Here is a 27,186-nt window from a genome sequence, read left to right on the forward strand (position 1 = left end):
GGCGACGAGAGGGCGTCGAGTTTGTTTCCTTAAGCGGGGGGAAAAAGGGAGGAGGCGGAGCCAAGTAGGTGGGCGGAGGGATCGGAAGGTTTACGTGCCACCGTGTGGCCGTGCCGTACCTTGTGTCCTTCCACGTGCGCTGCCGCCGCCGCCGCCGCTAAAAAGGGGGAGAAAGGAGGGGAAAAAGAGTCCCCTCTCGGCTTTTGGACGGGCCTGAACGAACAGGTGAGTGGAGTGCGCGTGCGCGTAGCAGGGTCCAAACGACGAAGGGGGGGACACGAACCCCCCTTTTTCTTACAAGGGGAGATTAACGGGAGGGGGAGAAACCATTTGGGGGGAAAACGGGGGCGTGAGAATCAAAAATAACTTCTTTCGAACAGCAGTACACACAGAATGTAAAATATGCCCGGGGATAAAAATATGTATAAGAAACATGTATAGTAATATCCTTGCTGATCAAAACGAATTAAAATCATACATGGAGTTTTTTCCTCTCTCATTAAATAGCCCCTCATAAGGCATAACCCAAATCAAAGAGAGAGATAAAATTAAAATTATTATTTTGCATTAGATAAATTTAAAAACATTCTTTGCAAATACACCTTCCCCGTCCTTCTTTTTTCTCTGCTGCTTAAGTAAAAACCATAATGAAGTGGCTGGCATCGTTTTCCTTCCCTGTTCCTCTTTCCTCCCTTTATTTATTCCTTTTTTTAAAAAATCCTCTTTCTTTCTCCCTAGAAGCTGGGGAACATGTCCGGTCCTTCTTTGTAATCCAATCCTCCCTACACCCCTGCTAGGTAGGCCAGTGGGGGAGGCCCTGCCCTTTGCAATGCATAAATATGACCGTTCCCATAATTATCCTCCCTATAACTGGGCCAGCTCCCCCCCCCCAATTTAAAGCAAAGGGAGGTGGGAGGGGGGGGTTTGCATGTTTTTGCATTTTCAGGATGCCCGCCACCAGATTGAGGATCGCCTTGGAGCATCTGATGGTCTCCGGACCAGATTTCTGTTCCTGGGGCATCTGAGGATCTCCTCAGAGCAGCCGTCTTGGGCGCGGGATCAAGCCCGAGTACGACTATTTTCCAGCCTTCCTGCCAGCTGGAGGGCATCCAAGCCAGAGTCTTGGACAAACTTCTCTGTTTTGTTTGTTTTTTTCTTTTAAAAAAGAGGGGACAGCCAGGTGTGTGGCCCTTGAGCTGTTCTAGCTGGGGGATTTGGGGTCTTGTAGTCCCGAAACAATCGCCTGCTCTCTTGCCATGGGCCCTGCCCCGAAGCTGAAATAGTACTCATTCAGGAGCCATAAGGGGACGAACTCTGGGTATATGAAATAAACCTGCAGCAAGGGCCGGTTGTAAGGATGATCCCCTTGGGGTTTTCTGGTGTGGTCTTGTGACGCCACAGGATTGGACCGGCTTCCCCTCCCATCTACCTGAATGGAAGCCTAAGCAGACTTCGGAGGTGGAAATGATTCTGCTAGGCAGAAATATCTCATTTTTTTCTTTCTTCCTGTTCTGTTCTCATGAACCTTCGGAGAGGTCTCAATAGGATGACTGGTGGTTCCCCAGCATTTTGGATTGGGGGTTTGACCTGATCCGACCTAGGTGCTTCGGGGTGGAAAGGGGCTGCTTTATTATAACCCTGTGCCCCCCCCACCTCTTAAGGTCTAGAAAAGCCCTTAGCCATGGGTTTGTTTTTATTTGAGAACAATGCCGAGAGCTTTAGAAGAGGATTAGGAAAATTCCTCCAGGATCACGTTCCCAAAGGGTTCATAATCCCAGTGGCTGCAGAGTCTGGTCATTTCAGAGGCAGTCTCTGGTGTGACCCGGCGGCTGGGAGGAGCGCAGGGCTCTTTAAGCCTTTCGTCTGATTCTGGAGAGGGTCCATCTTGAGGGCCATCAAACCTTCTATTCCAGAAAAATGGACAGCCTTTAAGCTGCCACAGATCTCCTCCTGTCGAATATTTAAAAGCTGGGGGACTTGGATGGCAGAGCAAGGTTGTGTTCTGGAGGCCGAGACCCCAAGTAACGGATTCGAGTTATGAGAAGGGAAGTTTTGACTAAACGTGAAGAACGTCTTGACCATCAAAGTGGTGGAACAGAACTGCTTGAAAGGACCCATCCTTTGTTGGAGGTCCTTAGAAGTTAGAGGATCAGGGATGCTTTAAGATGTGGATTTTCTCCATTGATGGGGTGGGTCTAGATGAACTTGGGGTACTCCTCTCCACATCTACAGTTCTATGGTTCTGCCTGTGTTCTTGCTGTTGCAGATTAATTGAAGCCCAGAAACATTTCACTCTCTCTCTCTCTCTGACTATGACTTTTACCACAATTAAATCTCAATGGAAACACACTCCTTTGGCGACTGGATAATTTTGTTGCGCCTCTTGAACCGATATGTCCCGGTTGGGGTGACCGGGCAGGCCTTTTGCCCATTGGCAGCACGGGCGATGCGGTTCCTGCTTGGGATTTGGAAGGGGTGGCCAGGACCACCGGGGATGGCAGACTCCGGTTTGGCTCACACCTCAAAGGCTTGGCGTCGTGACCTGGCCTGAGCCCAAGGGGAGCTTAGAAGCCTTGCCAGTTTCCACGTCCCTTGTTCCCTGGAGACGGAGGCAGCTGGCTGGGGCCCATTTTGGAAAGGGACAGGGAGAAAACTCTGCAAAGCGGCCAAGCCCCGAGAGGTCAGACAGCCTGCCTGCCTGCCTGGGTCTCATTGGCTGCCCACGTGGACAGCGGGAGTAAATATGCTCGTGGTTGTCCGTGGACAGAAACACCAGGCTGGGTCTGGGAGAAAAAAGGATCGCAGCGTCAGGAAAGTCGAAGGGAGAGGAGCAGCTGGACCAGTGATTGTCGTCTGGTCTTTCCCTGCAAGGAGCTTGGTTGAATATACTTTCTTTGCAAAAAGGAAGGGAAGGAGGAAGGAAGCAAGGAGGGGGAAAAAGAGAGGGGGAAGTAAGGAAGGCAGGAAAAGAGAGAAAGGGGGAATTAAGGAAGCAAGGAAGGAAGGAAGAGAGAAAGGCAGAAGGAAGGAAGGCAGGAAAAGAGAGGGGGAAGGGAGGATTTTCTAATCTACTGCCTCCATTAAAAACAAAGGCAAAAATTGGTTATGAAAATCATTGTTTGATAGCAAGTAACTGTTTGATATTTCCGCAATAAACCAAAAATCAGGGTGCTGGGCTCCCTGCTTTGTAAGAAGCTCAGCCTCCTTGCTCAGTGTCCTTCCTCGTCTTTCTTCCAGGTCGCTCACCATGGTCAACGAGTCCTACGGGGCCCCCCTTGCGGCAGTCAGCGAGGGCCTCGCCAGTGCCCGGCCGGATGGCCTTGGCGTGGGGGGCGGCGGCAGCAGCAGCAGCGGGGGCGAGAGCTCAAAGGACAGTTCCCGGTGCTCCACCCCGAGCCTCCTCGACGCCGAGCGGCAGGACCGCCTGTGGGAGAAGATGCGGCGCCGGCAGGAGGCGGGCGACAAGTGGTTCTCTTTGGAGTTCTTCCCCCCACGGACGGCCAATGGGGCCGTCAACCTCATCTCCAGGTGACAGGTGGCGGAAGGAGGAGCCCCCCCCCGGGAGGGTGTTCCTTTCATGTCCCAGGTTTTTAAAGGGAAGTTAGTGGCTCTCTTGGGTGAGCCGATCCTCTTGCCACGGTTTACCGTATTTTCCATGTATAAGACTATACTTTTGTCTAAAATCTTTAGACTAAAATTTGAGGGTCGTCTTATACATGGAAGTAACCTGAGGAGAGAACAAAAAAAGTGGAGGGGAAAGCAGGGATCAAAGCGATCCTGCAGCACTTTGATCCCTTTCCCCCTACACTTGCTAAGCCCCACTTAGATTTCTTAATTTTGGATTGGAAAAGTGGGGGCGTCTTATACACAGAAAAATACAGTATATCCCGAACCACTCTCCGTCATTCTTATTTTTCCTTCCTCATTAACTTTGCCTTTGGCTCTATCTTGCCCCTTTTGAGCCTCCCACCCGACCTTGCTCATTTCTCTTCCTCGCCTTCCGGGGCTCCCAACCCTGCAGGTTCGACCGCATGGGGGTGGGTGGACCCCTTTTCATCGACGTCACCTGGCACCCTGCCGGAGACCCGGGCTCCAATAAGGAGACCTCGTCCTTGACCATCGCCAGCACAGCGCTCAACTACTGCGGCTTGGAGACCGTCCTCCATATGACCTGCTGTAACCAGACGCGGGAGACCATCACGGCCCACCTGCAGAAAGCCAAGCGCTTGGGGCTGAAGAACATCATGGCGCTGCGGGGAGGTGAGCTGTCCTTTCGACTGTCCATAATGGCTCGGGATGGTCGGAGTCCCACCTAGTTTGCAGCTGGAGACTCCAGAGTCCATCTCAGGAAAGTTTTATCCATCCGAGATCCCGGGATTCAGTGGCATCCTCTGTGGATAAGACCAATGTGGGTGGATTGGTCGGTTCGATGGGGATGATCACCTTTTATGAGGTTTGTTCGCTGAGCAAAGATAATGGCAAGGGAGGGAGAGGATGTCCGCCATCAACCCGCCCCTGTAGAGGACTGGTTTAATTAAAACCGTGATTATTAATCCCTGCACAGACCCCGTGGGGGAAGAGTGGCAGGAGGAAGTGGGCGGCTTCAATCACGCCGTGGACTTGGTGAAGCACATCCGTCGGGAGTTTGAGGATTACTTTGACATCTGCGTGGCGGGTGAGGAAAAAAAGGGCCACGATTCAGGGGTGGGCGGCTGCCGGAAGTCGGCAGGCTGCCCATGGGATCCAGAGAGAACCCGGGTGGGTTTTTTAAGTCTTTAAAGACAGGGGCAAACAGATGCTGGGGTCCTGGATTTGTCCTTGACGCCCACCTGAATGGAAACGGATGAAGCCAACAGATGTCTTTTCCGTCCACGAGGGGAGAGTTCAGGAGATGGGGGAGCGCGCCTTCGTGAGTAAAGCGCGTAAAGCTCGTTCCCTCCCTGCAGGCTACCCGAAGGGTCACCCCGAGGCGGAGAGCTACGCGGACGACCTGCGGCACTTGAAGGAAAAGGTCTCCGCAGGAGCCGACTTTGTCATCACGCAGCTCTTCTTCCGATCAGAGACGTTCCTCCAATTTTTGCGGGACTGCCAGGCTGCCGGCATCACCTGCCCAGTCGTGCCGGGGATATTTCCCATCCAGGTAAGGCCTCGGCTGGGGGGGGGAGCATTTCTCTCTTGATCCCAAAGGAGATGCGTCCAGTGCCCTCTGGAGCAGCCCTCCTGCTCACCATCCTGTCCCGTTTGAGTCTCGGCAAGTGACGGACCTCCCTTTCAAAACTGCTCGCCTATGGCGAGTCTAGAGGGCATACCGGCAACCAGGCAAGGAAGATTTGCAAAAGCATAGGGGTTATTTTTAATGGGCCGCTGTGTTCAAAAAAATATTTTTTAAAACATTGCTCTTTTCCTGCTGTTGCTGACGGGGAGTGCTTAAGACAGCTTGTGAGCCTCGTCCAGAATGCTAAAATAAATTTTTCCGATGTTTTTTTGGAGGGTCACCATCAGAACCCGGTTCTTCCTTCTCGCCCTAGGGGTACCATTCCCTCCGGCAGCTGGTGAAACTCTCCAAGCTGGAGGTGCCTCAGGAGATCAAGGACGTCATTGAGCCCATCAAGGACAACGACGCGGCCATCCGGAATTATGGCATCGAGCTGGCGGTCACCATGTGCCGGGAGCTGCTGGACAGCGGCCTGGTCCACGGCCTCCATTTCTACACCCTGAACCGGGAAGTGGCCACCGTGGAGGTGCTCAAGCGCCTGGGACTCTGGAAAGAGGACCCCAGGTGAGCCCCAGAGGAGGAGGAGGAGGAGGAGGAGGGCCTCCCTTCCGCCCTCGGTCGAATCTTCTGGATGGATCCCGTTTCTCTCTCTTTCCTTCTCTCTCTCCCTTCTGCACTTGGGGACCCATTTCAGGTTTTATGGGAGAAGAGGCGCCGCCCCTTCCTATGAACGGCTGGATTGCTCCACAATTGAGGTCTTTGGTGGCAGAGCTAGAGGTTGGAAGTTCGATTCCCCCACTGGGCTTCCTTGACGGGGGCTGGACTGGAGGATCTCTGGGGGTCCCTTCCCATCTCTGCCGTTCTGTGACGATGAGGACTAGGTGAACGGAGTCTGGTGGCAAAAGTTAAGCAGAAATAACTTCAGAGCTTCCGAAATGGGCTGGGGCAGGTCTGTCTAAACCAGCCGTTCCCAACCTGGAACAACCCAGAGGTTCTTGGACACAAACTCCCAGAAGCCTTCACCCCCAAACTGTGCTGACCAGGATTTCTGGGAATTGTTGTTCAAGAACCTCTGGGCACCCCAGGTGGGGAATCGCTGGTCTAAACCGTAAACGGTCCTCTAGCGCAACGTGGAAAGCCAGTCAAGGGGAAACTGATGGAATCCAGAAAGAGGTGGATTAAACAGATAAAGGAACACAATTTTTTTTCTGTCTCTTCCTCTCTTCCTCCCCCCCCAAAAAAGGCGTCCTTTGCCTTGGGCCGTCAGCGCTCACCCAAAACGGCGCGTCGAGGACGTCCGGCCCATTTTCTGGGCCTCCCGGCCAAAGAGTTACATCTACCGAACCCAAGAATGGGACGAATTTCCCAACGGGCGCTGGTAAGGGTCCAGCGACGACAGCAACGGAAGGATCGGGCGAGTCGGAGTGGCCAAGGGGGGGGTCGGGCAGGTGTGAGGGTCGGAAAACCGTGTCAGAGAAGGGCAGAAGAAATAAGCCTTTTCGGATCATGTTTGTGGGGTCAGCCATCCCGATTCTGTTCTGATTGATTTAATTTCTGAAAAATCTTATCGGCTTTCCGTGTCGTTTTGGCTTTCGAAATAATTTAGGAAAGCAGGCTGAAAATCAGTTAAAGCAACACCACATCAGCGGGGTGTTTAGAATAAACCAATGAATGAGCTACCTTTATATCTCACAATGGACTGGCCTGGGGTTTACCCACTAAGTCACATGGCTCAGTGGTGATTTGAACCCAGACCTCTCTACATCTAGGTCCTCAAAACGTTCACGATGTACATTCCTGTTGGTATTTCTCTTGTGATGTCTTCTTTGCCTAGTTTCTGGGTCATCCCTCTTCTTTTTGCTGACCTTTTCTTTAAATCCTCCAGGGGTAACTCATCTTCTCCGGCCTTTGGGGAGCTGAAGGATTACTACCTCTTCTACTTAAAGAGCAAATCCCCCCGGGATGAGCTCTTGAAGATGTGGGGCCATGAGCTGACCAACGAGGAGAGCGTCTTCGAGGTGTTCCGGTGCTACATTGCCGGTGAGCCCAACAAGGACGGGCACAAGGTGAGAATCTTGGTAGAAGAGGGAAGGCCTGCCATGTGAATGCCAGGTTCAGGTGTCAAATGTTAGGGTGGGTTCTGTGAGGATGTGTCCTGGGGGGTCACAAACAAGCCAGAATGTGGTTTGTTGAGACCTGGTTGGCTGCGACAGGAGATCGCACCCTTGCTAACAAACCATGGTTTAACTAGCCAACAATCATGTCTTGATGTTAGCTTTATAAACTCTGGCTTCTTTGAGCCAGAGAATGTTGCGACGTCTGGACTTGCCACTACGGCTTGTTTCTGCTACCAGAGGTAACAAAAAAGAGGGGGAACAGTAACAGAACCGGAAATGGAGAAGTCACGGTTTCTTTCGTTATCTTCTGTCCCATTCCTGGCTTAAGCAACAAACCCTAGATTGCGCAAACTGTGGCTTGTCATCTTGTACCAACTCGCTTTCCGTCTCCTCCCGTCAGGTGACCTGCCTGCCTTGGAACGACGACCCCCTGGCCCCCGAGACCAACCTCATGAAGGAGGAACTGGCCAAGGTCAACCTGCGGGGGATCTTGACCATCAACTCCCAACCCAACGTCAACGGCAAACACTCCACCGACCCCATCGTGGGCTGGGGCCCCGAAGGCGGCTACGTCTTCCAGAAGGTAATGCCGGCGTGCTCCCTCCGCTTTCTGCCCCTACACTCGCCCTACGGGTGTCGGCTTTTCTGCCACATCTCTCCAGTCTCATTTTTCCACCCTGAGAAACCTTGGAAGAAGCTGGAGAGAGGTGAATGGAGAAGCTCTCCTGGGCCGGCAGGCTTTGCCCTTAAGAGCAGTGCTTCCCAAGCTGGGCTACCAGAAATTCTGGCCAGCACCCAGCGGGTGGCGGAGGCGCCTGGGAGTCGTAGTCCAAGAACGTCCAGGGAACCACAGTTGGGAAGCACCAGCTTAGAGCATCCTTCTTCGCCTTTGTCTGCCTGGGGGTTGTGACACGCTCCTCTAATGCAGACCCGGGTGGGTGAAAGGCCGTAAAGCGAATCAGCGGGATCTAGTCTGATCAAAGAGCTCAGGTTGCGGGGGGGGGGGGAAGCAGGGGCTGAAAACCATCCCTTTGGAAATGAGCATGTGTGCACGCGCACCATGGGGGGGGAGACAGTGTCGAGAAGGAGGAGTTCTTGATCCTTAAAACCAGCCGGCTACAAAGCAGGATTAAATGGCTTTCACAGGGCGTGTGTGCCCCGAACAAAAGAAGGCAGGCAGTGAATTTCAAAGTCTTTATGATGATCCTCATGTCAGGCCTGGGAACCCCATTAAAGGAAGCCCTCCTCCCCACAGGGAGAGCCGTCCCACCCCCATCGGAGAGGACGGCAGCCCCGAACAAGCCTCAATTTGCAAAAACGCCTTGCTTTTGCCCCCCTCCCTTGTTGCGTACAAGGTCGTTTGCCATAAGGAGACCGCATGCATGGAGTTAAAAGTTCTTCATGGCTTTTCTCTCATGTCTGCCCTCCTTTTTGAGCTGATTTTCTGTCAGCCTGCCCCGATTTTCAGGTCAAAGGGGGTTGGGGGACCAGTGTGTGCTTTTCCCCAGACTTTTTAGCAGCAGATGGTGTGTGAAGTTGTGTTGCACTTTAAAACTTCACCCTTCCAAGTTCTCCTGCCACAGAAGATCAAAGCTGTCTTGGAATTAGCCTTGCCGGGGACGGAATCCTTTTCGGGCCTCCGTCCCAGACCCTTGCAGCCAGGATGACACCCCTCTCCCCACTGGGTAGAAGATTTTGGGAATTGCCGTCCGGCATTGTGGATACCCGGTGGGGTGCAGCAGAGGGAGTGACAGATGAGGATCTGGAGGCTTGGATTCGAATTCCCACTCGGCCACAGAAACTCCCGGCGAAAAGTGAAACTGAGAAAACTGCTCCTTAAATAGCTCCTAGATTTGAAAAGCATCCAGTCTAACTGGACTGGACTCAATAATCCCTGGGGTTCCTTCCAGTTCTGCTATTCTCAGATGATGATGATGATTAAAAACAGTATGACAAGTTTTTTTCGGGATCAGAAACTTGTGTGCGGGTAGCAGGCTCTGCTTGATGTGAGGGGAGGGCAGGATTTCTATTTCTGAACAGGTAGGCATGGCTTGAACCCAGGTTTTTTTCTGGCCTACCAGCTCTTTCTGCCCTCCTTATAGGCTTACCTGGAATTCTTCACCTCCAGCGAGACCGTCCGAGCCCTCCAGACCGTTCTCAAGAGATATGGCCAGCGGGTGAACTACCACATCGTCAACGTCAAGGTAAAAAAAAAAATCCTCCTTAGCAAACAGGTTGGGGAGAGACCGATGGAGCAGCCGAGCAGGGGGCTGATGGGACCTGTAGCCCAAGAGAGACGCCAACCCATTGGGACTGGCAGAGCGCGCCGGGAATAAACTCCCAGACGGTGCGGCGTCTTCCTGATCGCACACCCCATTCTCTCTGCTCTCTTTTGTAACGCTCATCTCGTCCCCCATCGGCAGGGGGAAAACATCACCAATGCTCACAGCATGCAGCCCAACGCCGTGACGTGGGGGATCTTCCCTGGCCGGGAGATCATTCAGCCGACGGTCGTGGATCCAGTGAGCTTCATGTCCTGGAAGGTAAGAAGGTTCTTCTGGCCTGTGGCGGGGGGGGGGGGAGGAAGGGGGGAGACGGCACTGTTTGCTGTCCGTTTGCGGAGAGCAGACGTCAGGCGGCTGAGTTTTAAGGTCTGTCTCACTGCGACCCCCGCCCTCTCTCTCTCGCCCACGTGGCCAGGATGAGGCATTCGCCCTGTGGATCGAGCAGTGGGCTAAGCTGTACGAGGAGGAGTCCCCCTCCCGCATGATCATCCAGTACATCCACGACAACTACTACTTGGTCAACCTGGTGGACAACGATTTTCCCCTCGACAGCTGCCTGTGGCGGGTCCTGGAAGACACCTTTGAGCTGCTGAATGGTCCTGCGGAGGAGTGAACCCAGCGCCTCCCCCCCCACCTGCCCGTCTGCCCCTTTTTGGGTTTTGGTCCGAACCACGCTCCACCTTGGGGCTCCAGGATGGAAGTGCAGTGGCCCAAACACTCCTCTGGGGAGGGGGTGCCTTGAGCTGCATTCCCCCCCCCCCCCCGTTCATAAAGGTGCTGTCCCTTTCAATCTAAAAGTATAACTAGATCCCAAACCCGGATTTTGGTCCGAACGAGCCTTCCCTTGCATGGAGACAGATGGCAGCTAGAAACCCAGACAGCCTTTCCCTCTTGACCCTCAACCCCTTTTCCCAGGTTGCACTTTAAAAACTTACTATTTTGCTAACTTCAGTGCAATGTCAGTTGATTAGCTGTTAACGGGATGAGCAGCTTTCTAATCTCTAGGTCAGAAATGGGCTTTCCACCTTGGGAGACCACCAGGAGAACCTTGTGTTCGACCGTGGCAAAACTACCCTCCTTGGGGCAGAGCCGGGAAGGCAGGGGTGGACTCAGTTGATCCGTTGACTTAAGTATTTATTTTTATTTTTAAAAACACAGCATCGTGGGATTTACGTATCCCTCCTGTCGGTTTCCTTCTGTTGGGAAAGACTTTGGATTTTTAAAGGCAAACACATTGAATAAAAATTGGTTGTTCTGTTCTTTTAAGGAACTAGCAATGGTAAATTTGCTTTTCTCGGGATCTGAGGCATGTTTTTTTTTTAAAAGGGGGTCTGGTCTGATGCTGCAGTCACAGAAAATTGGCTTTTTATTAAATATGACTAAAGGCTCCTCCACCCAATGGCAAAACTACCAGGTTTCAGGCAGAGGACAGCCAGATAACGCATTTCTATTTCCAGACTTTTTAAGGCTGACAGATAGGATAAAGCTTTCCAGAAGTAAATAAAGTTCACAGCAGGCGTGTAGCAAACTAGCTTTTTCTTATGTTTAGTGTTCAGAGGAGCCACCCTGATGCTTTAACAGCGAAGCAGGATATGAAATCTTGATTATGAAACAATGAGGACTAGAAACCTATTTACATTAAAGCTGAGAGGCTCATCAAGCTGAATATCTGTCCCTAGAACAAACAGGCTCCTTGGGAAATCGCAAGAAGCCGCAGGTTGTGTTAAACTGATTTTGTTGTTTAAGCCAGTGTGTGTACAGTAGACAACCAAACAAATCCTGTTCATGTTACCCATTTCTGCTTTTCTTCCGTCCTGTCCTGTCGCTCTTTCTCCTGCGTTGGGCCAGGTAGCTAAGAGATAAGCCATGATTTGGGGCTGAGACATGGTTTAAGCAAGCCAGAGTTTGTAAGATAGCAGCAAACTATGGTTTCTGATTGTGGCTTGTGGCTGGTAGGGAATGCAAAATTCCTCATTTTTGCTAAACTCCTTGTTCTTCTCGGTTTTATATTTTCTTGATATGATGAGAGTCTCAGTGTGGAATTTAGACGCCCTGCATGTAAGTTATCCCTTCCAGTACAAGAGGGAGAGAAGCTTTTTCCTTGAAGGGGCTTCCAGTTTGCTCAACATTTCTCAGGGCAGAGCTAGTTCCTTTCCTCTACAGAAGCAAAGCACACACGTGGCAAGCAGAGAAGGACCAGGTGGTCCATCGGAAAGACACGAAAACCCCATTCACTGCTTGGAAGAGTTTTTTTTAAAAAAACAACACCCTGAAACGAAACCGCTCCTGTTGTAACTTCCTGCAAGAGAATGCACACTTCTCTTGTAGGGAAGAAATCTTGATTTGTTTCATTCTTGCACAGAGATAAAGGAAGTTATCACAGTCCTCCTTCAAGGCGTTGGGGGTGGGCTCCTTCAGATCCCCCTTGAAACCCTTGGCAGCTTTCAGCCTTTTTTTCTGTCATCCTCCTGCACCGTTTGGGCCTGGAGCGGCACCTCCTCCCTGTCCATTGATTACACCGGGAGCTAATGAGCAGGCAGCAGCTAGGGAGGAAACCCTGGGGGTGCGGAGGGGGGGGGAGATCAGCCTGGTTTGGGGGAGGCGGAAGGCTCAGCTGTTCCCAGCAGGCTCCTTCATCATAACCCTAATCAGCAGGAGGAGAGCTCGCTGGCTCGTTCACTAACGAAGAATGAACGGCCACTGGGACGGGCAGAGGGTTGGGTTTCCAGCAGCGAGAGGCTTTGCTTTTTTAAAAAAATTGCATCTCATCATTCAAAGAAAATTGAGATGCCCCCGTTTGGGGGTGCAGGAAGGGTCTACTTGGAGAAAAGAAGCCACGGCCTGGAACCTTTGCAGGAAAGCTTTCCCGGTGAGCAGTAAAAGCTTGAGCCGGCATTTCCGGCCACTGGAAAGATGACCGGAGCACCGTTGATAGACTGGGCGCCCCCCCCTGCTCGTTCCGTCATCCAGAAGACCCAAGCGAAGGGCTGTCGATGGTTACGGGACGGCTCCGGATTTTGGCAGGGTTTCCTAACCCATCAAGAAATTTGCCTTCTGGTGCCAACCGGGAAGGGAGCCCGCCTGCCTTCTCGTGCGCAAAGGCCACGGCGTGTCGGCGATGGTTTTAAAATGGAAGGTGTTCCAGCCGGCTTGAAATTTACTTGGCTTTTTGCGCAAGGTGCAGACGCCACCTTCCAAAGGCCTGAAAACAGAAGGCAGAGGCAGTTGACTATGGGATATTCGGTATTTAGAGCCGATCGTTAGCATTTCCGATATATAGAACATGGGGGCATCAGGATGACAGCCCCCCCCCGACCTGCTGCTCCATGGGGATACTGTGCGGGAGAGCAGCCGGACAGCCAGAGCAAAGTTGCTGAAAAGCCGGCTTGAAAATTCCCCCCGCCGCCCGTGAAATTCCCTGGTGACCTTGTCATCGTCTCTTGAGCCTGACCTCTGCCCTGCAGGGTTGTTGTGCGGATAAAGTCGTCGGGACCGGAACCCAACTAACCTCATCTCGCGCTCTTTCGAGAAAAGCGTGGCTCGAAATGGAGCTAAGAAATAAACAGCTTTCTCACTCTAGAATGAAGGAGGCTCTCCCCTCGGGAAAGGGTCCCTACGTGCCCCCCCCGACCCACCCTGCTTGCCCTGTGGTGGTTTAGGAGCCCCGAGCCCGTACCTTCTCGAGCAAGCGCCTCTGGTGGGTGGCCCGGAAATGTTCAGCCACCCAACTCCGCAGGCAGCGTCGCCGCCAGGTGTTCCAGCTCCATTCGGCCACCCGCCGTCTCACCTGCCGTGGGGGGGGAGAGAGAATAAAGGAGCAGCAGATAAGGTGGGAACGCCAAGAGCAGATTTAAAAGGGACCGCCCTTCCTCTCATCCCAAACGCCAAGTGCAACCCCCTTGTCCTGCCTGGAAGGACAGGACGAGGGCCACATTCCAGGCTCTTGTCCAGTTCCTTGTCCGGCCTTCACTGGACAAGTTGGAAAAACGGAAGGGAACCTCCATCTCTCTTGCAGAAATCTATGGGGCTGGGGGAGGGACATAATGCTCCAGAAAAGACAACAGGCAGATAATTGGATTGATTTGCTTAGCCAGGAGGCTAATATAGCATGCCACTGCCCCCCAGGAGGATCTGTTCCTTCTCAACGACAACCCTCACAAGACTGGCCTGATGTTGACTGGGTGATTAGGAGCCTTTAGCCCTCAAAAAGACCTGCTTGGCGTTGAATGTGTAGTAAGGAGCCATTAGCTTTCCAAAACATTGGCTTGGTCTTCCATAGGCGACCAGGAGCCCTTAGCCTTACCAAAGACCTGCTCAATGCAGAATGTGATCAAGAATTATTAGCCTTACCAAAGATGGGCTTGGGCTTCCGTCGGCAATCAGGAGGCCTTAGCCTTACAAAAGACCCCCTCCTCCCAGGGCAGATGGGTGGCAGACACAAACAATGTATGTACCATACAAAAAGCAGGTGATGGGATTTCCCTCCCAAGTCTTGACAGGACTCACCAAGGCTCGGATCACCTGCTGGGTCCTGGCGGCCTCCTTCCAGCACAGCCAAGAATTCACCAGGTGCCGCGTCTCCCGGGCGGACCGGAAGTGGCGGAGAAGGACGTTGCGCCTCCACAGGCTCCAGTATTTTCTCCTGGAAAGCAGGACAGGGGACACACGCTGACCACAGAGGTGGTGGGGATCTGGCTACGGACACCAGCTGGGTCCCCCTTCCCTACCAGCCCGCCGAAGGGAGAAAGGCTGGAGAACCGAGGAAGCACTTAATTCTCCTCCAGAAATAATCCCCGGGGTGGGGAGGGTCCCCGGGCCATCATGTGCCACACTCCGCTGGGATTTAAAATAACCCAGAACGGCCTCACCCTAACCACGCATCAACAGACTCAGCCGGCCGCCAACCTTACCCGAGCCACCGCTTCCGGCTCGTGGCCAAGATCGCTTCCTTGTGGTCCTCTCGGATCCGGTCCCCTCCGGGCAGCTGCCCGGCGACCTCTGGGCTCTTTTGAGGGCGTTGCTCTGCCAGGTTCCTGCTGTGGCGTCTATAGACGGCCAGCCAGGCACGGAAAGCGCTGGGGGGCACCGCTGAGCCGGGATGAGGACCCTCCTCTCCGTTCCGTCTTCGCCCTTCAAGACAAGACCTCGGATGAGCAAAACGCAGTCCTGAACCGAGAGCCGTTGGCTTCCAGAGACCAGGGGCTGCGTGCACCCCTCTCTCGTGATCTCCCAGGCCCACGGCTTGAACCTTCGACTTCTCATCCTCTCCAGTTTTGAAGAAATAAAGCTGTTCCTGGCCTTGGGCAAGTGATCAATCAATGGGGCCCCCAAGATCGGGGGGGGGAGAGGGGGGTGCTTGCTGCCTTTTGCCCACCCCTCCTGACCAACCTATACATCCGGCAGCTTCACCCCACCCCACAAACCAGCCCCACAATGCAAGCGACATGAAAGCAAAGCTTCTCACGGCTGGACCCGCCGAGGTAGAGTTTCCTCCGTTTCCGGGCTCCGATGTGGCTGCTCTGTTGCCGGGAGCAGAGCCGGACGGCCGATGCCCTGGTCCAGTAGCTGCCGGCCTGGAAATCAAGAAGACGCAGCACTATATTATGAGCCCCATTGACTATACCACTGCGTTTAGCCACGCTGGAGAAAATGAGGGTTACAACGAATCCGGCTGGGTCTTGATCTACCTTCCTTTCTGCTCCTAGAGTAGGCAATTTTATTAAGATCCGGCCAAACAGAAAACACAAAACGTAGGAGGGAGCTGCACTGATAAAATTTTAATAAGGATCGTCTTTGAACTGCAGAGCTGGAAGGGACCCCGTGGGGTCATCCAGTCCAGCCCGTCAAAGGAATCACAACAGGGGAATCGAACTCCCAACCTCTGGGAGAGCCCAAAACCACAGAGTGAGTCATCGCCCAGCTATTGGGAAGGTATGTGATTTTTGGGATGTGAGACTGCCAAGAAACGCCAGGAATCTCCAAGGAAGACAGAAACCCTGGAATGCCAGTGCTGCCAGACTGAACTGGCAATACTGGCCCCAATGAACCAAGAGGCAGCCAATTTATGATAACGCAACCTCGTGGGGTTCAATTTAAGTAAAATTATTCAGAGGCAGGGAAAACACGGCCTCCTGCGCTCACCTGGTTGACAGAGCAGGACCGCAGCTCCCGATAACCCCTCGTGGCTTTCCTCCAGCGCCGTACGCCGTCGTGCGGCCCGACGGGACCGCCATGGATGTGGCTTTCCTGCCGTTGTCGCTGGCGGGCTCTCCGGAGCGCGGCTTCCCATCTCCCCAAGCAGGACGCCAGAAGATGCCTTTCCCTCGAATGCTGGAACTGGAGGGCAGCCTCGTGCAGCGCCGCACCCTGGGATGACGCCCCGGACCCCAAAACGAAAGCCCTGAACACAGAACCCAGATAAAGAAATAAAGGCGGGGGGGGAAGGGGGAGAGAGAGGTCTTAAAACCACGGGCCGGGAAAGATTTAATTTGAGCAAAGGGGGAGCCTTTGAATCGGCTTGGCTGTTCAGTCTGGTGGCTACCCTGACATTGGATGGCAACAAGACATTGGATGTTCCTGGTCCCTTTCGTGGAGATTCAGGCCGCCGCTTTCAACTGGCGTTTTCTGCTAACATCTGGAATTTGGGGCTAGACTGCTCTAGAACAGGGAGGCTCTATTAGACCCATACGCAGCCAGTGTACTGAGACAAATCTCTTGCCCAACCTTGTATTTTACAACGACATGCCCTGGATGTCTCTGGGAATTCTTTCTTTCCGTCCCTCCCCAAAGCGTCTGCCTCCCTTCTTCCGTGGCGTGATCTTCCCCTCCCCAAAGATGTGACCACCTGATTTCTCTCCTTCAATCTGGAACCAAGGCTTAATTTTCATTCGGGGCCCCGTTGTCCGGGGGGGGGGGATTTTTAAAATAAAACAGGCCAAATCACGTTAATCTCTTCCCCTGTGAAGCGCAGCAGGAACCGATGATCAAAGCCTGCCTGGAATTCCTCCCCCTTCCTAAATTTTATCCCCCAGCCCTCTGGCCCTGGAAAAAAAATATATATAACCCCTTTCCCCCAATTAGCTCAGCAGATGTTTCTGCTCTCCTGGCCCGCCCTATGAACAGCTCCTGCTGGGCCTCTTTCTCGCCTGAGCCCCGTCTGTTGCGCTGCGGCAACATGGCCTCGCCGGGCCTGGAAGGCTTGCCTCGTTTCCTTCGTGGAAGAAAACCCCTGCCAGATGGGTGGACAGGGGAGAGATTAAAACAAAAATCAGAAACCCAGCTGCGCCAACAAACAGGTCGATTCGGTTTTCTGGATGGCGAGATGAGAACGCCTGGAACGCCGATCAATAGAATTTGACTCTGGCATCTGTTTGGCATCCATGTTGGAGCCTCTTCGCCTCCCAGCGCTCAGATTTCCATCCCTCAATCCACTGTGGAGGTGAATCCAGTCCAGATTTCCATTAGGTCCAAATCCAGCTTTTACTGGGAGCTCTCCACAGTGCTGAAGCCCAACTTGACCAACTTCAGCACCCTGGAGAGCCCCAGTCCAAAACCTGGATTGGATTATTTTGCCCCCATGAAATCGGAGTCACTCAAACTAACCCAGCCTGGGGACGATGTAGAGGAGAAGGTGCCTGAGAGTGGGATTCCACAGCCACATCAGGAAGGCTTTCCGGAACTGGAGACCATCTCGGGACCGGTGATTCGCGAGCGGGGAGAGGCCCAGAGTCTTCACCGATGGCCGATGAAGAGATGCTGCCATTGCTGTTGTCCTCCAGACTATTTTCCTGTTGCCAGAAACAAAAGGATGAGTTCTGTGACTCAGAATCAAAGCCTGGATGCAGAAAGTTAAAAGTAACTATCCTCTCTAGTCAGTTACTTTTAGAAAATTACAATGAAACTAAGAATGAAACAAAGCTCCATTTCAGAAGTGATGCAATGAATGGAATGGACGTTTCATTATTCTTTTAAGAGTAGCTTTTTCCAGGTTCCTTTTAAAGTTTCTTTCTCTTTTTTTCTTTTTCTTTTTTTTTGGAGAGGGACTCTTTTAAGAGGCCCTTTTCAAGTTTTATGCCAATTTAATCCTAAGGTTTTCCAGCATCGAGACAGGACAGTTCGGGAAGGCAGCCAGCTGCCGAACATTTCCCCACCTTTTCCAAAGAGCCCCTGGAGGTGGGCAAGGCCGGGACGCTGCTGTGGAAGCCGGAGGAGAGGGAAGACGCCTCTGAACCGAGCGACGCAAGGAGGTAGTCCTCAGTGAGGTCGCCGCTGGCCTTGAGTCCCAAAGGCTGCAGGCTGAGGGTCTTCCACCACCAGAAGGCCAGCGCCTCCCTCAGCTGGCGCTTCGTCAGGGCTTGGCTGAAAATGCTGAAAATTAAAACGTTTACTTGCAACTTTGCACTGTTATAGGTTGCAAACCTGAACCCTCTCCCTTATGGAGAGAGAAAACTTCCCTGCACGTAGAAAAGCAAATAAATAAGTAAGAAATCCGTCCCAGGGCTATAGATACTCCTCAGGTGTAAAACCAAAGAGGCAAAAAAAATACATATCTTGTCCTGATCTGCCTTGCTCCTCAAATTTTAGGAGAAAAGATAAAAGTCAAACCAAATAAAGAAATCACCCCGTTCGAGCCACCTCTTTTCCTGGCCTCCACAGTTTCATCGCCTAGAGTTTAGACCCTACACACCATCTCTCCCTACCCATGAGGACTAGAAACTTGGCTTTTAAAAAGGATGCCAAGATTATGCTCTCGTTGCTGAGGTCGGAGCCGAGAACTTACGTGGCCAGGTGGGATTCCCACCACCGCGCCTTCCACATCAGAAACGCCTTCTGCAGGGTCAGTGCGTAGAGGAGACCCTCAAAGGGGCTGGTTCCGCTCCTTTGTGACCACTTTTCAACATCCACACAGGCTTGCATGATGGTCGTACGTGCAGCCAAGCCCAGCTTTTCTACGAAAGAGAAAGAGAGGAGATCGGTAAGGAGAAAAAATATTCGGCCACCGGGAACTTCTTTAAAGTGAGTCATGGCCTCGTCACAGGAATGTTGCTATATGAGATGCCAGAGGGGAGGGCTGGATCCGTCCCTCACCATAGGATTTCCTCCGTTTCACGGCCATAAATTCCACCAGGAGATGCTTGGCTTTCTCCCGGATCTGGACCATCTGGGTCCACTGGTGGAAGCAGAGGCTCAAGGATCCGACCCGCAGGCGTTCCAGAGCCCGCCTGCTCACCACCTCCCGATCAGCAAACCGCTTCCATGCCTCAAAGCACCTTGTAAGGAGAGAAAGGAGGAGAGGCAGCTTACATTTCAGTGGATTATGGAACTTGTAGTCCAAAGGAGTCTGGTCTCAAGCCCACCCTGTTCTGTAGTGGCACCTAAACCCTCTCTGCAGACAAAACTATGGTTTGCCTCCCTGCCACAAACCACCATTCAAAACCAGGGTTTATTGTTGCCTTGTGGTTTTATGGTTTATTTAAACCATGATTGGTAGAAGTGTTTGTGCTTGTTTTCCCCAGATGTCTGAATGCAACTCAAGCTGACAAAAAGGGGGAGACAAAAAAGCAGACCAGAAGTGGGGCAGGGTTGGGACCACTGAACTATGGCCAAGGCATTTTGCAACTAAAATGACAAAAGCATGCTAACATAAACCAGGATAACCATAAGCCACAGTTTAGCGGGATAAACCATGATGGCCATTTTCTCAAATGAGGGGATATATACATAATGAAAGGGCAGGGGTCACAGATCAGTAGTAAGTTCCTTTGTTTTGTAAGCAACGAGCCCAATACGCAGTCTTTCTAGTTTAAAGACGCAGAGAGAATGTAGCTACAGCAACGCTGTCCTACCTTACAAGATGGTTGTGAAAAGGGCAGCACTAAAGGCCAGAAAAAGCTATTTACTAAGCAAACAAACTTTACAGTCACGATTTCCGTTCTGATGGGCTCACCGGCAGATCAGCCCTCTCTGGATCCGAGCCACCACCTGCCAGGTCCGTCGGTTTGCCCGGTAGCGGGAACGCCACTTCCGAAACAGGTTGGACAGCTTTTTTTTCTGCAGGAGGGCGTGAGCTTCTCGGGCGCGAGCCTCCACTCTGTCCAGGCGCTCCTTCTGAAGGCACCACAGTCTGAAAGCTGCTGCGTAGTACAGGAGACAGGAAAGAAAACCAGAAACGTCCCGGAGTTGCGGGATGAGGTCTGAAAGGCACAATTCTTTCTAAGCGAGCGGGGACGATGGGCACCCGAGAGGAAGAAGGGTATCGACTCGCTCGGATGTCCAGGGAGGGACAAACCATTTATTCAGGATTTCCTGAGTGGGCAAGCAGGCTGGACTAGATGACCTCCCGGGAGTCTGTGTGTTTTCCTAGGCAGTGTATACATTTATTTAAAAAATGACAAATAACTAGACGCCAGACCATAACCACTCTGGAAAGAATGCCTACCAGCCAGCCGCCTCATGTCTCGCACCGCCTCCACCTTCCTGCACAGCTCGTCCGCTCCGTGTGTGTGGTGGAACTGCATCCAGATCCCCACTTCTGCCCTGTAAGAGAGGCACGCGGTACTTCATTTCACCCTAAAGGGGCAGGACGGTGTATCGGCTACAGCCACCTTCCTTCACCTGGCTTCTTTCAGCCCCTTCAGGTTATAACCTCTTCCGCCTGCAAGCCGCTGGCAGGGCTGTGGATCAAGGACAAATATTCTCTTTCTCGGAATATTTCGCCTCCAACAAGAACAGACGACAGAGGGCCCAGAAGCTTTACCTCACCTCCCCAAGATTTTCACTGAGCCTCAATGAGGTCTAGAAACTTGCTTTTTTTCCTTATTTTATCACTCCTTGTTAGAAAGCGCCATTCTACTCAGGGCGGAGAGGAGCAGCAAAATCTTAACAGCCACCTCGAGTGGAGAAAACACCCAACCTGAAGAAGGCACACCAAATTCCCCTCTCCGCGTGGCGTACCTGCTGTATCGGGCGGCTTCCTCCTGGTGGTCCCTCGACAGCTGGGTCCAAAGGAGGCGTTTCCCGAACCCGTCTCTTCCTGAAGGCGCCGGAGGGCCAGGCTCAGGAGCCCTTTCCTCCTGCGGCCGCACCGCCCGCTGCTCCGCCGTGGCATCTTGCCACTGACAAAAGAAAAGACCTCGCCTTACATGGATTCTGCTCTCCCTCAAAAAAAGAGTTTTATTTTAATTTGTGGTGAGAAGGATCTGTTTATATCAAGGAAAGGTGGTGGATCGTGAGTAGACCTTAGCAGGTGGAAAGCCCCCGGGGTGGTCCCCGAGCAGCAAGAAAATGTTTGTGTGAAATCCCTGGAGAGTTTTGGCTGCCGAGCGAGGGCCAAGACTCAGAATTGGTGTAACTTAGCACCCCCCCTTCCCCACATTCGGCCCCAAGACCCAGGGTTTCCCTACCCTGCGGAAGCTGGCAGCCAGGACCGCCAAGGCGTGGCTCCTCTGCGCGATGCCCACCATGAGGTTCCTCAGCTCCACCGCCCACTGCAGGCCGGCCAGCCCCTTGCGCAACAGCTGGCGCTCGTACAGCCCCCGGGCCGCAGCCTTCTTCTCCAAAACGTGGTCCCGCCAAGCCAGAAACGATTTCGCCAGCACGGGGCCGCCACCCGGCGTCCAAATCCTGGGAAGGAGAAAAGCATGGACACTCTGTTCCAGAACTCTCATTGGATAAATCACGTGAGCTTTAGCGGGTTAAAAACAACGTTGAAAGCTCTTCTATGGAGCTAAGGAAGAAAGTGGGGTGGGGTGGGGATCATCCACCCCTTGAAAAGGCCACTCTGCTGGGCGTTGCTTCTCCTCCATCTACAATCCAGCAGCCGTCTCCCTTAGACTGAAGAATCTCATCCCATTCACCACTGAGGACTGAGTAGATTGGTTCTCCTTTGCCCTCCTCCTCCATTTTTTCCTTTCATGTCATTTTTTGGTAGTTTGTTTTCTAAATTCCCACCCATCCAGCCTGTTATCTCCCTCTTACCCATCTCTTTTCTTATCCATCGGTCTGTCCTCCTTTCCCAGGTCCTACAAGTAAGTAAAGAGGAAGTCAAGAAGAGCCCCGCCTATTATGGACCAACCCGCCCCTTGTTTGGAAACTCCGGAGACGACGTTCAAGGATCTTCGGCACCCAAAGATTCCAAACCTTGCAGGTGTTCTAGCCTGTAAAGTCCTTGGGGCAGGGACCTATCTTGGCGTTCAGCCAAGGCCAAGCTGTTTTACAGATGCCGAGAACTCACGGTTCCATCGGCGAGGCTTCAAACCTTCTAGAGGCGAAACCTACCTCCTCTTGTACGGCGTCTAAGGCGTGATCGCTCTCCTTACGACCCAAGAGGTCATCGTTCGGCCGAGCCGGATGGATGCAAGAGCCCTGCTTTGGATCCCCTCCCTCACCGGTCCGTGGGTCGCAGTGGGTGGAATTTGAGGAGCCGTCTGCCGTTCCACCAACGGGGTCGATGAAATCCACCACATTCGCCCTGCCGGCCATTCGCGCACCTTCCCGGAGACCTTCCCTGGCAGCGGCCCCAAAGGGACTGAGCCTCCGGTGAGCCAAGAACGAGCCATACTCCCCTACCCAATTGGCAACGGATGGGTCTCTTCCAGCGTCTCCTATCTGACCTTGAGGTTCACCAACGTCCAGGTCTTTGGGGCGATGGTGAAGCCAGCGGGCGGACATGATCTCCAGGCCACCAAGAGAACCGACCCTCAAGGGCACTTCCCGTGGGGTGTCGAACAAGGAAACCCCCGTGTCCAGCGAAGCCTTGGCGCCCAACGTCTTGAGGGAGATCTCCAGATCCTCCACGGAGAGAAGACCGGAGGGAAGGCTCTCAGGACCTCCCTTGGAGGGACAGGAGGTCCCAGCAGAAGGGTCATCCAGCCCCCTTTCCTTGGGGTCGCTCCAGGTTCTCTTCCTTTCTAGAGCCCAACGGGGTCGCGAGCCGGGTTCGAAAAGAACGGAACTGCTGGAGGCAAGGTCTTCTCCTTGGCCCAACGAGGTGGCCCCAACTTGGCTGTAGAAACCTGCCGAAGGAGAGCCGTCCCGAGGGTCCACGGAGGATGCGTACAACCCAAAGTGGTTGAACCCGGTCAGAAGGGAGGCGCCGTCATGATCTCCGGTTCCGTCGCTCGTAGAGTCGGGCCTCCAGTCACCACGGAAGGAGGGGTGCCATTTCGCCCTGGCGTGCTTCGCGTAACTCTGCTCCTCGGCCAGCCACTCCGCCAGGCTCGGCGTCCCCAAGGCGGACGGCCGGGGGTTGCTCCTTGATCTGTAAGGCCGGGGAGATTTAGATTCCCAGGGGGAAGACCCTAAGGCCCCCATGGCGAGCTGCTCCTCCAGCCGCCGGAGGGAACCGTGAAGCTCGGCAGAGGTTTGAGAGGACCGCAGGAGGGCCTGGAACGCTGCCGAAGAAGGACGCCTCTCCGATGGAGGAGAAGTGTTCAGATGGTCTACGGTAAGGGCCGGGGAAGGGTCCACACTTCTTTCGGGACACCAAACAGAAGGATGAGGGTGGTGTGGAAAGGATGATACCTCTGACCGCTGGGATGGAAAGGAGGCACCTCCCTGGCTGTCAAGGTTTCCACCCCTTCTTCTTGGCACAGAAGTAGGACCCTGTGATTGTTTCAGCGCCTGGGGGTCCTTGCCTTGTATTCGGACCTCGGAGGAAGAAGGGCAGGTACGCCGAGCAGCGTGATGTCGACAGGGCAGTTTTTTCAGGGGGTCTCTCTTCAAGCCCGGCTGGCCCGAGTGTGAGCAGAGTCCAGCAGGAAGAAGGGGAGGGCCGGCGATCCGTGACCCGTTTTCCGATCCATGCCTCTGCAGCTTGCATGCGAGGTTGCTTTGCTTCTGGGAGGGAGAAGGGCTGGAGAGGTCTCCTAAAAGCCAGTCCGGACAAGAGAGGTTGGTCTGGACTCGGCTCGTGTGGTGTGGTTTGTCAGCTTTCTTTCCTAAAGATGCGGACTGTGATTTGCCTTGCGGGATTGCTCCAGGACAGGTTGATCCACTGGCAGCTGGGTCTGAAACTCTAATGAGATTTTCGGCAGACAGGTCCACATTACGATTCACATTTTTCTGGACGTTTCTTTGCTCTGGAGCGGAACAAAACATAGGCTTTGCCATTCATAACAGGAACACATCAAATACATTTCATCTCCATCGCCTTCCGGTTGCTAATAATTAGCTCTGAAACAGTCCCTCACCTTTCACCAGTTAGGAGGGTTATGAACATTCCACGGCATCACAGAATAATAAAGCTGTAACAACAATATCAATGTTCAGCTTCTAGGTATTTTCTAGCTGCAAATGTAAGTGTTACAGACTTAAAGGGGTTTGTTTAGCACAATGCAAGCTGAGATTCTCCAGGCGCTGGCCGTGTACTTCAATAATCCAGTCCCGGGATCTTGGATTAACAAGGGAGAGACAACCAGTCCTTGGAGAAGCTGTGACACCCACCCCTGTGTTACTGTAAGTCCCTTAAGCTCTTTACAGAGCGACACAACAAGGAGCCCATAATGGCTCCTTCTTCCCAAGACCGGTTGGCAAACGGCCCACGGGGACAAAGCCCCCCCCCCCCAAAAAAGAGGCCATGAAAAACAAGACAGGAAATATTAGGATGCTCGGAGAAACAGGCGATTGAAATTGAAAACTTTTGGAAGAGCGGTGGAGAGAAATCCATCATATGCTGGGAGGGAGCTGAGCGTCCTCAGCTGAGCCCCCCCCCCCCAAACGACAGAACAATGGTTGGAAAAAAAGAAGCAGAAAAACGGGCAATTTTTGCAGTGGTAGCATGGCCAAATGTCCTGTTTTGATGACCAGCAGGGGTCGGGAACTGAAAGCCGTGGCGATCAATCTGGCCCTCCGGGGTTGTTCAGAGACAGCTGCGTCCTCACCCCAAAAAACGCCGGTTTTGTGCTTCCCCCAGCTTTTTATACCCGCTTTCCCCCATTTTCAAGGGCGGGAAGGCTCTGTTAGGGACATCAAAAGCTTTAAAACCAAGAAAAAAGGTGTGCCAGGCGTTTCTGGCCCCCCACCCCGTTGCTTTGAGCTTTACCCATTTCTGAAAGGCACCCCCAGAAAACACACACATGGGCCGAGAATTTTCCTGGAAACGGGATCTGGGCCTGAAAGACGCACCCTGACCTTGGATGACAGCATCCTAAACGCTAGGCTAGCCGGCAGTCACTCGAGGAGAAGAAAGGTCTTGCTAGGAAACGAGGACGCGCTGCAACCTTTTGTTGCAGTTTCCCCCTTTGGTCCCACCCCGGCTTCCAGGAAAAATACACTACATCCAGGAGGGTTGCCCATTTCACAACCCCAAAGAACCACAGCTCACGAAAGCGGCATCTATGCTAAGCCCTTCTTAGCCGGAGGGGACTCTACCAACGCAGGTTTAACGACGCACCTCCCCGCGGAAAACCGTCTCTCTCTTCCGCACCAGGCCTTACTCACTCCGAGCACCATCGCGGGACATCCCGCCGGTCTCCGTCCCGGACCTCAAGGGCCCCCCCCAAACAGATGCTCCTTTGTGTTCGCTCCTCTGACCTTGACGATAGTGGAAATACAGACACAGAAAGAAACACACACACTGCTGTGGTGTGTACTCCCTCGGGCGGCCAACCTGCAAGCCTTTAACGCTCCAAATCCAGGAACAGGAGAGCAGGAGGAGGCAGCTGAGTCGCGCTAAGAGGCTTAAGGACCACGATTAAGGATGGCCGTTCCTCTCTGGCTCCTCAGATGTCTTGGGTTCGAGGAGGTGGAATTAAGGAGAACGGAGGGGGCCGGAGAAGCTTTGATCCACAGCTCATTAAAACCCCAAGATAGGGTCAGATCCAAAACACATTAATGGAGAAACCCAGCAGGCTGCCTTCTGACTTGGCTACCAATCTGCTGAGCAAGGAACTCTCCTTGATTGATTGATTGATTTGGTTTGTATCCCGCCCATCTGGTCTATACGACCACTCTAGGCGGCTTAAATCCTTAAATCCCAGCCTTAAAGACAAGAGTTACTTATTTATTAGGTCCTGCGGCCTTGCTTCTGTCTTGCTAGATGTTCTTGCAGAGGCGGCTTTCCTGGCTCTGCATTTAATTTTCACAACAAACCTTCAAGGTAGGTTCGGCCGAGGGGACACCACCGATCAGCTCCAGGTCACAGAGGGAGTTTCCTGACTGCGGGAGATTTGAACCCAGATCCTCCATGGGCAACTTCGAACCGCCTGAGGATGTATTGAATACCGAAGAAATCTGACTTACCCAGCGTCCCATAGCGGCTGAAAAGCGGCGGGATGTTTTCTTTCCTCCTGCTTTGTGGGATCCGGGTCAGGTTCTCCATGGCCCCTGTAAGAGAAACATTTGCTTCTTCAGAGGCCCATCTCATAAGCGCAAACCGGGCAGTGGAACAAGCTCCTTGGAAGGTCAAAGCAATGGGAGGTGAGCAAATGGAAAAAAGCACAACAGCAAACCCCACCCCACCCCTGTGCATGGTCCAGCGTACAGTATGTGGATTAAAAAACCAGTTTAAGGAGATTGGTTCTCCGTTGCCTGCCCCCTTCCTGTCTGTAAAATGGGCTCAACACTGACCTGCCAAATAGCGAGAACATCCTGCAATTATTATTCTCGGCCCCCCCCCCCAATCACTGAAAACAAACAGCAGACTCTGTGGATTTTCTTCCCACCCCCCTTGCTCACACAAGGAGGACTAGAACCTTAGCTTTTGTGAATTTGGGTTCTTTTAAAGCCAACTTTCTAATCAGCATCCGCTCAGGAAGCAGAGAGCCAAACTGGGCGCTATCTAGTCCAAAAAATGTAACTTTTCCAAAGAACCCTCTCATCCAGCTTTCTCAACTTAGATAGAGGCTGACCTTATCTCTGAAAGGGGGGGGGGCAGCGGAGACTTGGCCACCACAAGCACAGCCATTATTGGCTATTATGTTATAGAAGTCAAATAAATACGTAAATAAATAATACCGTGCGCGCTGTAAAAAGGATACAAAGCATGGAGAACTAGGCCGATTTTTGCAAAATATTTAGAAATTTGGAGAACCAAGGATACATTTGAAAAGCTTGGGTGGGAAACAGGCTGGGTTTTGTTTGTAGATAAATGCCTCTGGGGACCAAATCTAACCATTTCAAAAGCTACAAGAAAGCAAACAAGCTGCTAGTTGAAAGGCGGTTGGCTTCTATTAATTCAAGATGCCAACTTCAGAGCAAACCCCCCACAAATCAAATCAGCTGAAGAGTCCGCCTTAAGCCTTTCCGATTTTAACAGGCTCAGCTCCAACGAGATACCTGCGCCCCACCGAACCTCTTTTTAAATTATCCAAGGACACGCAGGTTCGATCCTTTCTCTCCGAGACCTGCCCCTCGGTAGCAAAGGTCCAGCTATTGAGCGGTAGATGCGATCCAGGAGGAAATCTGCAGGAATCCGCCAAAGCTAAGCGGAGCAAAGATAGTGGGCACCCATTAACCCTCTCGATGTTTTTGTTTGCAGGACTACAAGGCCCATCTGCCACTTTCAGGGCGGCCAGTGGCTGGGGCGAGAGCTGTAATCAATATACTGTATATCAAAAGTGCAACCTTTTGG

At 52.8% G+C, this 27,186-nt stretch overlaps 2 protein-coding genes across 7 annotated transcripts in view; one reads left to right on the forward strand and one right to left on the reverse strand.

Moving 5' to 3' along the window:
- MTHFR (methylenetetrahydrofolate reductase) lies at positions 1 to 10,887 on the forward strand. The gene is made up of 12 exons (XM_072977513.2): positions 1 to 225; positions 3,238 to 3,528; positions 4,022 to 4,260; positions 4,565 to 4,675; positions 4,947 to 5,140; positions 5,529 to 5,779; positions 6,459 to 6,593; positions 7,101 to 7,281; positions 7,733 to 7,915; positions 9,435 to 9,536; positions 9,756 to 9,875; positions 10,033 to 10,887. Exons 2-12 carry the CDS (start codon positions 3,248 to 3,250, stop codon positions 10,228 to 10,230), a joined length of 1,995 nt encoding a protein of 664 aa, XP_072833614.2. The 5' UTR covers positions 1 to 225; positions 3,238 to 3,247; the 3' UTR covers positions 10,231 to 10,887.
- C7H1orf167 (chromosome 7 C1orf167 homolog) overlaps positions 10,735 to 27,186 on the reverse strand; it is an 18,249-nt gene continuing 1,797 nt past the window's right edge. For 2 of the 6 annotated variants that reach the window (XM_072977509.2, XM_072977510.2), the window contains exons 2-18: positions 25,857 to 25,940; positions 21,894 to 23,695; positions 21,594 to 21,637; positions 21,020 to 21,239; positions 20,571 to 20,731; positions 20,056 to 20,153; positions 19,564 to 19,750; positions 18,705 to 18,886; positions 18,397 to 18,565; positions 17,768 to 17,984; positions 17,220 to 17,404; positions 15,759 to 16,017; positions 15,082 to 15,190; positions 14,528 to 14,747; positions 14,124 to 14,259; positions 13,294 to 13,404; positions 10,735 to 12,819 (exon numbers count right to left, since the gene is read on the reverse strand). In XM_072977509.2, the coding sequence (XP_072833610.2) occupies positions 12,775 to 12,819; positions 13,294 to 13,404; positions 14,124 to 14,259; positions 14,528 to 14,747; positions 15,082 to 15,190; positions 15,759 to 16,017; positions 17,220 to 17,404; positions 17,768 to 17,984; positions 18,397 to 18,565; positions 18,705 to 18,886; positions 19,564 to 19,750; positions 20,056 to 20,153; positions 20,571 to 20,731; positions 21,020 to 21,239; positions 21,594 to 21,637; positions 21,894 to 23,695; positions 25,857 to 25,935 (4,224 nt within the window). In that variant the 5' untranslated portion in view covers positions 25,936 to 25,940 and the 3' untranslated portion in view covers positions 10,735 to 12,774. The other 4 variants (XM_072977511.2, XM_072977507.2, XM_072977508.2 and 1 more) reach the window with 4 other exon arrangements.

This window comes from Pogona vitticeps, chromosome 7 (genome assembly GCF_051106095.1).
Source record: "Pogona vitticeps strain Pit_001003342236 chromosome 7, PviZW2.1, whole genome shotgun sequence".
Classification (NCBI taxonomy): Eukaryota; Metazoa; Chordata; class Lepidosauria; order Squamata; family Agamidae; genus Pogona; species Pogona vitticeps.

Excerpts from the sequence above, each read along its gene's own strand:
- MTHFR (XM_072977513.2), top strand. The coding sequence starts at position 3,248 with ATGGTCAACGAGTCCTACGGGGCCCCCCTTGCGGCAGTCAGCGAGGGC. Across the intron at positions 5,141-5,528 it reads CGGGGATATTTCCCATCCAG|GGGTACCATTCCCTCCGGCA; the intron begins GTAAGGCCTCGG and ends TTCTCGCCCTAG. Across the intron at positions 9,876-10,032 it reads TGAGCTTCATGTCCTGGAAG|GATGAGGCATTCGCCCTGTG; the intron begins GTAAGAAGGTTC and ends CCACGTGGCCAG.